General features: G+C 41.0%; 1 protein-coding gene across 1 annotated transcript in view; it reads left to right on the top strand.

Annotated features, from left to right (window-relative positions):
• cacna2d3a (calcium channel, voltage-dependent, alpha 2/delta subunit 3a) overlaps positions 1-11627 on the top strand; it is a 705663-nt gene extending 694036 nt beyond the window's left edge. Inside the window, exons 33-35 of the mRNA XM_068052271.1 lie at positions 528-640; positions 7780-7859; positions 10648-11627. Of these exons, the coding sequence (XP_067908372.1) occupies positions 528-640; positions 7780-7859; positions 10648-10740 (286 nt within the window). The 3' untranslated portion in view covers positions 10741-11627. The remainder of the gene's footprint in view (positions 1-527; positions 641-7779; positions 7860-10647) is intronic.
• The last annotated feature ends 938 nt before the right edge of the window (positions 11628-12565 follow it).

Genomic DNA, 12565 nt, shown 5'->3' with positions numbered 1-12565 from the left:
AGCTTTTGAAAGTTGAGAAACTGAAGGCACATGAATGCTGCATGTCACACACAACATTGAGACCCCCTTCATTGGAGTGTGGGGAATGAGATTCAAATTTATTTAACGCAGTATTTATAACATTTAAATGATAGTGCCATTGCGTCGGGGCATCAGTGCCAGCACAGTACTTCCCCACCTCCGACAAAATTAAAAACAGCGTTTCTCGCCGGGTTCCATGGTGGATGGCTCTGTGTTGATTCTCTGCCCCCCCATGCCAATGAACCCACCTCCGACAACAGAACAACATTCAGCCCAGTGTCTTTTAGAGGTGGCTAGGTTTGTGTTGGAAAGTCCAATTGCCCTAATTCACCCTGTGACACAAGCCTCACTACAATGGAAATGAATTCAAAGTAATTCTATAAATTTAAGAATAAACTTTTACTGCACTACTTATTGGAGTTGCATGTAGAGATGAATGTTTTTGGAAATGATGCTCATCTCACAAATCTACAGTTAAATAATGTGTTCCTTTGTTTTTGTTGCAGGTCATTTGTCATCCAGCAGATTCCAAGCAGTAACCTCTTTATGGTAGTTGTAGATGCCAGCTGTGATTGCGCTATTGGACCAATTACAATGGACCCTATAGAAATAATGTATATCCTTTAATGTAGTTAATGGATTTTATCTGTTTTTTAAAAATTCTTGATTTTGTGAATGCAAGTTTTCTAGCCAGTTGAAATAGTAAAGCAGATGTATAGTAAAAATACCTCAAATTAATATCTATATCTATTTATGGGACATATTGCATGTAACTTGGCAGCAGTCATAGCTGTTATGTAGTTACTTTGGAAGACACCCAAGCAGGTATAGATCAGTCCTCTATTTGTTTCATGTCAGTTTATTCAGTTTCATTTACATTTAATGAGAGTGAGTAATAATTTTTCCCCTACTTGGATACAGCTCCATTTGTGCTATGTTTTAGGAATTTGAAAATCACTGGCGAGCATATTTTATTCTTTCTTTGCCTAAGGCTATTGGATTACCTGCATGCAGTCATAGCCACCCAGGCTTTCCAGCCTGTGTCTGCAAGTCCTGTTCCACTGCACTTCTGACAGTGGATCTTCCATTACCATTCCTGGGTATGTCCTGTCCCACTGCCAGGGCAGACCCACCAGAGGTGGTGGCACAGTGGTATACAGTTCTCAAAATTGACTCAGGACCTCATGTAGTCCAATGGCATCAGGGCAAATATGGGCAAGAAAACTTCCTGCTAATTACCATCTACTTCCCTCCCTGAGCAGATGAATCAATACTGCTCCATGTTGAACACCACTTGGAAGAAGCATTGAGGGTAGCAAAGGCACAGAATGTACTCTGGTGGGGGACTTCAATGTCCATCATCAAGAGAGGCTTGGTAGCACCACTACTGACTGAGCTGGCGGAGTCCTGAAGGACATATCTGCCAGACTCGGACTGCGACAGGTAGTGAAAAAACCAACGCGAGGGAAAAACCTACTTGACCTCATGCTCACCAAACTACCTGTCACAGATGCATCTGTTGTTGACAGCATTGGGTGGAGTGACAAGGCCTTGTGGAGACAAAGTCACATCTTCACACCAAGGACTTACTCCATTGTATCGTGTGCAACTACCACTGTGCTAAATGGGAACGGCTCAGCAGCTCAAAACTGGGCAACCATGAGGCACTGTGTGCCATCAGCAGCAACAGAATTCTACTCTGCCACAATCTGTAACCTCATGGCCTGGCATATCCCTCACTCTACCATTACCATCAAACTAAGGGACCAACCATGCTTCAATGGGGAGTATAGGAGAGCATGCCAGGAGCAGCACTAGGCACACCTAAAACTGAGGTAAAACCTGGTGAAGCTACAACACAGGGCTACAAACATGCTCAGCAGCGGATGCAGCATGCTATGGACAGAGCTAAGCAATCCCACAACCAATGGATCAGATCAAAGCTCTACAGTCCTGTCACATCCAGTTGTGAATGGTGGTGGACAATTAAACAACTAACCAGAGGAGGAGACTCCATGAACATCCCGATCCTAAATGATGGAGTCCAGAACGTCAGTGCAAAAGACTAGGTTGAAGAGTTTGCAACCATCTTTAGCCAGAATTACTGAGTAGATGTGATCCATCTCGGCCTCATCCTCAGGTCCCCAGCATCACAGATGCCAGTCTTCAGCCAATTCGATTCACTGAAGAAATGACTGAGCACACCAGACAGAGCAAAGGCTACGGGCCCTGACAACATCCCGGCTGTAGTGCTTAAAGACTTGTGCTCCAGAACTAGCCGCACCCTTAGCCAAGCTGTTCCAGTACAGCTACAACACTGCTATCTACACAACAATGAGGAAAATTGCCCAGGTATGTCTTCTTCACAAAAAGCAAGACAAATCCAATCCAGGCAAATTACCATCCCATCATTCCATCTCGCATTCATCAGCAGAGTGATGGAAGGTTTCATCAACAGTGCTATCAAGTGGCACTTACTCACCAATAGCCTTCTCACTGATTCTCTGTTTGGGTTCCACCAGGACCACTTGGCTCCAGACTTTGTTACAGCCTTGGTCCAAACATGGAGAAAAGAACTGAAATCTAGAGATGAGGTGAGAGTGATTGCCTTTGACATCAAGGCAGCATTTGACTCCGTGTGGCATCAAAGAACCCTAGTAAAATTGAAGTCAATCTGAATCAGCGGAAAACTCTCCACTGGTTGTAGTCATATCTAGCACAAAGGAAGATAGTTGTGATTGTTGGAGGCCAATCATCTCAGCCCCAGGATATCGCTGCAGGGGTTCCTCAGGGCAGTGTCCTAGTCCCAACCATCTTCTGCTGCTTTATCAATGACCTTCCCTCCATCATAAGGTCAGAAGTGGGGATGTTCACTGATGATTGCACTGTGTTCGGGTCCATTTTTAATTCCTATTACTGAAGCAGTCCATGCCCACATGTGGCAAGACCTGGACAACATTCAGGGTTGGGCTGAAAAGTGGCAAGTAACATTCATGCCACACAAGTGCTAGACAACGACCCTCTCCAACAAGAGAGAATCTAACCATCTCCCCTTGAAATTCAATGACATTATCATTGCTGAATCCCTGCCATCAATATCCTAGGGGTTACCGTTGACCAGAAACTTAAGTAGAGCTGCCTCTTAAATACCATGGCTACGAGAAGGTCAGCGGCTGGGAATCCTGCATATAGTAACTCACCTTCTGACTCCACAAAGCCTACAAGGCACAAGTCAGGAGTGTGATGGAATACTAACCACTTGCCTGGATGAATGCAGTTCCAACAAGACTCAAGATATTCAATGCCATCGAGGACAAAGCAGTCCGCTTGATTGAACATAAGAACATAAGAAATAGCAGCAGGAATAGACCTTACAGCCCCTCGAGCCTGCTCTGCCATTCAATTCAATCATGGCTGATCTTGGGCTTCAACTCCACTTTCCCACCTTCTCCCCATATTCCTTGATTCCCTAAGAAACAAAAAATCTGTCTATCTCAGCCTTAAATGCACCTCGGGGTAGAGAATTCCAAAGATTCACAACCTTTTGAGTGAATAAATTTCTCCTCATCAGTACTAAATGATTGACCCCTTATCCTGAGACTGTACTCCCATGTTCTAGATTCCCCAGATGGGGAAACAAGTTCTCAGTGTCTACCCTATCAAGCCCCTTCAGAATCTTGTATGTTTCAATGAGATCACCTTTCATTCTTCTAAACTCCAGAGAATACAGGCCCAATTTACTCAGCCTCTCATCATTGGACCACCATTTCATCCCAGGAACCAATCTAGTGAACCTTTGCTGTACCGCCTCCAAGGCAAGTGTATCCTTCCTTAAATATGGCAACCAAAACTACACAGTACTCCAGGTGTGGTCTCACCAAAGCCCTGTGCAATTGGAGCAAGACTTCCTTATTCTTGTACTCCATTCCCCTTGCAATAAAGGCTTGCTGTACCTACATGCTAACTTTCTGTGTTCCTTGTACAAGTTCACCCAAGTCCCACTGACCATCAACATTTGAAAGTTTTACACCTTTTAAAAAATATTCTGCTTTTCTATTCTTACTACCAAAGTGAATAACCTCACACTTCCCCATATTACCTTCCATCTGTCACCATGTTGACCATTCACTTAACCTGTCTACATTTCTTTGCAGCCTTTTTGTGTCCTCCTCACAGCTTACATTCCCACTTAGTTTTGTATCGACAGCAAACTCCAGCACTGATCCTTGCCGTACTCCACTAATTACAGCCTGCCAAGTTGAAAATGCCTTTTTTATCCCTACTCTTTGCTTCCTGTCCCTGAACCTATCCTCTATCCATGCTATATTACCCCCAACTCCATGCAACCTTATTTTGCATATTAGCCTTTTGTGTGGCACCTTATCAAATGCCTTTTGGAAATCCAAGTATACGACATCTACTGATTCTCCTTAATTACCCTACTAGTTACATCCTGAAAAAACTCTAATAATTTGTCACATGGGCAAATGCAAATTAATTAAGGAAAGCCAGCATGGATTACTTGAGGAAAAATTATGTTTAACTAATTTGTTGGAATTTTTTGAGGAGGTCAATGAGAAGGTTGATGAGGGCAATGCTGTTGATGTGGTGTACATGGACTTTCAAAAGACATTTAATACAGTGCCACACAACAGATTTGTGAGCAAACTTGTAGCTCATGGAATAAAAGGGACGGTATCAACATGGATACAAAATTGGCCGAGTGACAGGAAACAAAGAGTAGTGGTTAATGGATGTTTTTCGGGCTGGAGGAAGGTTTGTATTGGAATTCCCCAGGGATCAGTGTTGGGACCCTTACTTTTCCTGATATATATTAATGACCTAGACATTGGTGTACAGGGTACAATTTCAAAGTTTGCAGATGATATGAAACTTGGAAGCATTGTGAACTGTGAGGAGGATAGTGTAGAGCTTCAAAAGGACATCGACAGGTTGGTGGAATGGGCAGACAGGTGGCAGATGGAGTTCAATGCACAGAAATATGAAGTGATTCATTTTGGTAAGAAGAATATGGAGAGACAATATAGAATAAAGAGCACAATTCTAAAGTGGGTGCAGGAGCAGAGGGACCTAGGTGTATATGTGCATAAGTCATTGAAGGTGGCAGGAAGGTTGAGAGAGTGGTTAATAAAGCATACAGTATCCTGGGCTTTTTTAATAGGGGCATAGAGTACAAGAGCAAGGAATTTATGTTGAACTTGTATAAGACACTAGTTTGGCCTCAGCTGGAGTGTTGCATCCAATTCTGGGCACCGCACTTGAGGAAAGACGTGACGGCATTGGAGAGAGTACAGAAAAGATTCATGAGAATGGTTCCAGGGATGAGGAATTTCAGTTATGAAGATAGATTGGAGAAGTTAGGACTGTTTTCCCTGGAGAATAGAAGACTGAGAGGTGATTTGATAGAGGTATTCAAAATCATGAGGGGTCTGGACAGAGTAAATAGAGAGATAGTGTTCTCACTCATGAAAGGATCGAGAATGAGAGGGCACAGATTTAAAGTATTTGGTAAGAGAAGCAAACGTGACGTGAGGAAAAACTTTTTCACACAGCGAGTGGTTAAGGTCTGAAATGCGCTGCCTGAGAATGTGGTGGAGGCAGGTTCAATTGAAGTATTCAAAATGGAATTAGACAGTTATATGAAAAGGAAGAATGTGCACGGTTATGGGGAGAAGGCAGGGGAATAGGACTGAGGGAATTGCTCTTTCAGAGAGCCTGTGTGGACACGATGGGCTGAATGGCCTCCTTCTGCACTGTAACAATTCTGTGAATTTGGTGAAACACAATCTCCCTTTTGTAAAACCATGTTGACTTTGTCTGATCATGCTATGATTTTCTAAGTGCATTGTCAAGACTTCCTTCATAATAGATTCCAGCATTTTCCCAACGACTGATGTCAGGCTAACTGGCCTGTAGTTCCCTGTTTTTCTCTCCTTCCTTTCTTGAATAGCAGTGTTACATTTACTAACTTGCAATCTACTGGGACCATTCCAGAATCTAGGAAATTTTGGAAAATCATAATCAGTGCACCCACAATCTCTGCAGCTACCTCTTTTAGAATCCTTGGATGTAGGCAATCAGGTCCTGGGGATTTATCAGCTTTTAGTCCCTTAAGTTTCTCCAATACTTTTGGCACCCCATCCATCACCTTAAGCATTCACCCCCTCCACCAGCAGCACACAGTGGCAGCAGTGTGTACCATCTAAAAGATTCACTGCAGCAACTTGCCAAGGCTCCTTCAAAAGCACCTTCCAAACCCATCAACTCTACCAAGTCGAAGAACAAGGGCCCCAGGTGCATGGGGACACTACCACCTGCAGGTTTCCCTCCAGGTCACACACCATCCTGACTTGGAAATATATCGCCATTCCTTCACTGGCCCTGGGTCAACGTCCTGGAACTCCCTTCCTAACAGCACTGTGGGTGTACCTAAACCACAAGAACTGCAGCGGTTCAAGAAGGTGGCTCACCATAACCTTCTCAACGGGAATGGGGAATAAATGCTGGCCTTGCTAGTGATGTCCACATTCCATGAACGAATACAAAAAAAGGTGAAATAAGTGATTAGTTGAATATTTGTCCTTACTCCAAGAATGGTACAGTCATGCTAACTGTACCATCTCCATGAGCTCTATACAGAAGAGGAACATATCACAGAACATTCCCAGTTTGTTTGGCTCAATAACACACTGGACATTGTCATTGCCCATTACATTGTCAGGATTACTCTGCCTTTTTCCATTTTTATAGTGAAATGAACAAGAAAATATTATCACCTAAAGACCCAAATCTGAATATAAGAAACCCTCTGATGCAACCTGTGTGCGAACGCAAGTTCTGTATCCCTGACTAAAAAGCAGGCTCAAGCTCTGGGATTTATTACACACCAGGTATTTGATTTAAACCATCTTGATCCCAGATTTCAATATCTGCAAATGAATTCAGTACATACATTTTATTCATTCTCAGACTGTGCATGTTGAGCAGGTGGTTCATTCCGAACATCTTGCTGAACTCTACGAGCAGGCAGTCACACCCATTGGACTGATAGTGAGTAAGATCAGTCAGAGAGAGAGATCAGCATCTAGGCCAGTATATATTGGCCATCATAATTTGCCCTGAGAAAGTAGCATTGAAACTGTGGCTTGTTAGGCCACTTCAGATGCCTGTAGGAGTCAACTGTGAGACTGGAGTTCACATATAGGCCAGACCAAGTAAGAACAACAGGTTTCCTTCCCTGAAGGACATTAGTGAATCAGTTAAGGTTTTAGAACAAATCAGAAGCTTCATGGCCACTTTCTTACAGCTATATATTTATTTTCTTAAAATAAATCCAAATTCTCAAACTGCTATGATGGAACTTTAATTCATGTTGTCTCAGATTTCTGGATTACTAGCCTGGTAAGATAATTACTACACTACCGGACAGTCTACTATTGTTCTGTTTCATTACATGTAAATTCACAAATTGAGAATTCAAAAGATGCCATATGAATATATGTGTGTTAATGCTGGGATATCCCACAATACTTCATACTATTATTGAGGATCTTATCTGTCCCCAATCTGTCCTCGTTTTCTTGGATCTTTTCTAAGTTTGAGGCTTACCATGATTTTCTGATCAGTTTAGCTGCACTGCAGTCAAAAAAGTACATTAAAATACAGTATTTTAAGAAAACATTTGAAACTGACACCCCTTTGTATATGAAATCATATTCCTTAACTGCAGTGAACATAATGAATCACTGAAATGCGATCATCTCAGATCTCAGAAAATCAGAAGACGTCCGGACTCCTGTCATCCATTCCATGCTGAAGTAAGCAATTATATATAAAACAGATTATTCAAATTATATCGTCTAATTATCTTAGAAACTAGTTAAACTGATGTTCCCAATGGGACAGGAAGCTTTTTTCTCTTTCAATAGATACATAACACCTATAAAGGAAGACTGTCTATAATATGAATAAAAATTATTACATACAGTCATGTGCAGCCAAATGCATGTGTTGCTGATTTTGTTGGTTCAATAGTCCAGATTTTGCAGTGGTAATGATAGTGAAACTGTTAGCATTCGCTGTCATTACTCCACCGAAACTGACAGCAACTTCGGGAGTCTGCACGTCCACAGAATAATGTGGAAATCCAGATGTTGCTGTCAGTGATTCCACACTTCTCCAGAGGGTGCGCTGTTGAGGTCCTCCCAGCATGCAATCCCTCAGCAATCAATAAATAGCCAAAAACTTCTACTCTTATGACATTTGTCTCACTTTAAAAACCCCTGTCAAAGTTAACATCTTGTTGAATGAAGTATACCTGGATTTTTAACAGCGTACTAACTTCATAATTATTGCTAAACACCCCCACGGGCCCTGAAAGGCTAATTTAATATCTGGAATGTTCAATTTCTCCATTATGATAATACATTTCTTATTTTTTTTTAGTTTTAGCTTCTATCTAAATCTAATCATATTTATCATTTATTTCACTATCTGAAATTTAAATCAAAAGTGCTTCTAAGTTCCTAGTTTGTTGTGTGTCAATACTTAGGTGTGATTGGCTGCTTACCCTGTTTACTAACATCACTGCTGGTGCAGGTCTAGAGATCACCTTGACTTGACAGCAGATTTAAACTGCTTTTGGGAAAAGGGGAATCCATGCCATAGAGATCGCCAGATCTTTGTGGGCAACTATCTTTGAGGTCAATGGTGAGCGCTATTGCTTTGCTGCTGATCACAAAATCCAGCCCAACCTAACAAATTGATATTTTTATTTCATTACAGAATTAGAGTAACATTAAGTGTTATTGTTGTACATACAATATTGCAATGAAATAGTTTCCCTGTTGTTTACTAACAAATCAGAGGGATATAATCTTCAAGATGTGACTTCAGAGGGCAGTAAGCAGACTACTTATGAATGATGTCAAAATGAAATATCCTTTGGCTTATAAGCTTTCAATGAAGATCATTGCCTGCCACGAAACTCACTGAGCTTACTTAGTGTGGCCTAAGTGTTGGTGAATGAACATTGCAAAAATATATTCCATTCTTATTATTTCCAGAAATATCATAAATGTGCACTTACAAAAAGTTTTCATTAGATATCTGTATCAGTGGAAATCATCCCACTGTGTCTACAATGTCACACTAACACAGAGGACACCTTCCCCTTATTATTATCATCATAATTCAATAGAATCATGAATATTTTTATCTCCAAAACAGTCACATGAGATGAAATAGTTTTATCATTAGCCTGTGATGTACTGAGGTAACCATCATGTCGAAGAGATGAATTACTTCATCCTATGTGTGAGCTAAGTTAGCTTGACCATTAGTGCCCCATTAAGGTTAAACTATAAGGCTGTCAATGAACTAAGGCTGAAGACAGTGCTTAAATATATAAGAAAGCAAATGATGTACTTAATGTTTTTATGGTTAAAATTCTAATAGTTCACAGTTTATGGAAATATAAAATACAAGAGGTAGCAGTAGAGCTTTAAACTGAACATAGCTGGTCACAAGACTGATGTCAACAGCAACTTGCATCTATAGAACACCCTTAATGTAGTAAAACATTCCAAGACACTTCACAGATGCCACAATCAGACCAGAATTTGCACCAAGCCAAAGAAGGAACTATTAGGACAGGTGACAGCTTGGTCAAAGAGTTTGGTTTTAAGGAGTATATTGAAGGAGGAGATAGAGGTGGAAAGACTGAGAGCTTTAGGTTGCTAGGAGACCATTGGATTACTTGATTCTTAAGGTTACCAAAGCATGGTTGAAGGTTTCTGTAACAGATAAGATGAGGCAGGCAATGTTACAGAGATGGAAGTAGGTGGTCAAATTTACGTGTTGTCAACATTTGTGAAAACAACTCCCAAGGCATTTCACAGCATATTAAACAAAAAATAGATGCCAGACCAATGAACAAGACATTAGAAGGGGTAACCAAAAGGTTGGGCAGGGAGGTGGGTTTAGGTCGAAATTTTCAGAACTTGGGACCCAGGAGGCTCAAGGCACAGGCATCTATGATGAGGTGAAGGAGGGGACATTGTGCAAGATGCTTGAGCTAAAAGAAAGGAGGGAGTTTGGGGAATGGAATTGTAGGACTGAAGAAGGTTACGGAGATAGGAAGGGGCCAGGCCTGAACTAATTTAAATATGTGAATAAGAATTTTAAATGTGACATTTTGGAGGACCAGGAATGAACATCATTGAGGACAGGTATGAAAGATGAGTGGGATTTGGTGCAGGATAGGATTTGGATGACAGAGTTTTGGATTAGGTGAAGTTTATAGACAGTGGAGGATGAAAGACCAGCCAGCAGAGCATTAGAATAGTTGGGCCTGGCAATGTCAAAGGCATGGATGATGCAGCAGATGGGCTGAGGCAGACAATGTTGGATATGGATGTATGTGATCTTTGTGATGGTGACGATATGGGGTCAGAAACTCAGCTCAGGTTCAAATAGGACTATTCGTAATCACATCAGTAATCGCAATAATATTAACCATTATTAACAGTAGCTTCTTGTCCTGTGCCTATGTCATTATTTTCATGAAATGTTTTATATCCTTAAAGATAAGCTTAATCATTTCAGGAAAATGCAAGAGAATGTGGAGGTGTACTGGGCCTAGGACCTTGCCTTGCAATTCTCCTGCTGCCTGTCGTCGTTGCATCATCTCAGAGGTGACAGAAACTCTAGTATTAGAATTTTGGCATGCTGAATCCATGGGAAGAATCATAAACTGAATGACAACAGTTTAGAGGAAATGCCAAGCAGTGAAAAACTCCTACATTACACAAAACATTAGAAACTGAAATTGTTGGTGGAACCACTCCGAAGATAAATGTTAGAGCAGAAGTAGGTAAAAGATTTGCAACTAATGCAAAACATATACAGGTATTGTCATTATGGTAACCATAAACTGTGAGACTAAAAATTCACTTTGCAGACATCATTGGTGATTGATTGTTTTGAGCCTTGCCTTATCCTTAAGAGATTGGACCTGTTTGTGTACATTTTTAAATAAATGATCTCTTGAAAACAGCAGGTTTGATGTAGCATGGAGTACCTTTTGTTGTGTCAATTGTTAACTCTATGTTCCATAGATGCATCTTTTTTATTTCTCTTTCTCATTTGTAAATGACTTTAATATAAAGAAAACTAGTTAGTAGTTGTTTCTGTACACAGACTGTTTACAGTATGAAAATATTGTCAACTGATCACTGAAATCCCGTTAGAAATAGATATGGAATGCAAAATCACCTTTTCAGCAGACATTTAAATTCAAAAATAAATTATATAATTACTGCATCAACCGATGTTTTAATTGAAATGCTCATCTGTTCAAATTAGCAGTTAGGTCTTAATTTTCACATGCCAAAAGCTGGGAATATTGTAGCAAGAATTATTCTTAGTTAACCTTAATGTGTTCTTTGCAGCTTTCCAAATATGCACGTTTTGTATGATATGCCCAGTGATGCTGAACATTATAAAGAGGAATATTGGAGAAATGTATGAATATGCGTAGAATATTTGATCATTCACATTACTCTGAATAAAGAGAAACATTGTAATGTTGTTGTATTTTTATTTTGATACAGAAACGCTGCTGCATTCCCACTAGGAATAGTTAAATATATTCAACTAACAGAATCACAAGTCAAGGTATCAATAGATACTTTGAATTTCTCTCCTTAAAGGACACCAACTACTTTCACATGATGCATCAGTGGCCTCAACCAATGTTAAGTTTAGCTCTTCGTCATGTAAACTCTTAGCAACTCTAAACTGATTTGCTTAAATGATATTGTGATAGACTACATTTTGAGCTAATTCATCTAGATTGTGAAAATATAGAAATTAAAGTTTTATGATACATCCTATTTTTAATGAACGAGTTATGGTGATGTGGAACTGCTGTTGATACTTTATACAAGGACATCAAAACATCGAACACAAAATGCTGTATCAGATACTAATTTAAACAGGATTTTGAGTTAAGAAAATAAATAGTTGATTAATTTTAAAAATAAAATTTATTTCAGAAATATATATGCTTAAGAAGTTATGAATGTGATCATGGCCGGAATTTACGCCCTCCGACAGGAGTGGGCTGGAGGCAGGGAGACGTAAAATTGAGTGGGGGGCGGGGGGGGCATTCCAGTCACCTTCCCACCCCTGCTGCAATTTTACACGGGGCGGCAGCGGCGAGATACGGCCCACCTGCCCCAGGCCAATTAAGGCCCTTAAGTGGCCAATTAATTGCCACTTAAGGGCCTCCTCCCACCATCACTGGTATATTATCAGTGGCAGGTGGGCGGCTCAGGACCCCCAGGAGGCTGCTCAGTAAAACCTGGCAGCCTCCTTGCAGACTTGGGGGGCCCTCCTCATCGGGCACCCTGTGCTCAACTGAGCCCCCACCCCCCACTGAACTACGTTTCCTACCCCTTCCCCCCAACTGACCCCCCCTTTGCCTCACCGGGGTATGGCCAGTTGTCCCCGGCGAGGCCCC

Source organism: Heterodontus francisci, chromosome 19 (assembly GCF_036365525.1).
Source record: "Heterodontus francisci isolate sHetFra1 chromosome 19, sHetFra1.hap1, whole genome shotgun sequence".
Lineage (NCBI taxonomy): Eukaryota > Metazoa > Chordata > Chondrichthyes > Heterodontiformes > Heterodontidae > Heterodontus > Heterodontus francisci.
The sequence above is the reverse complement of the archived record's forward strand: the minus strand, read 5'-3'. Positions and strand labels throughout refer to the sequence as shown.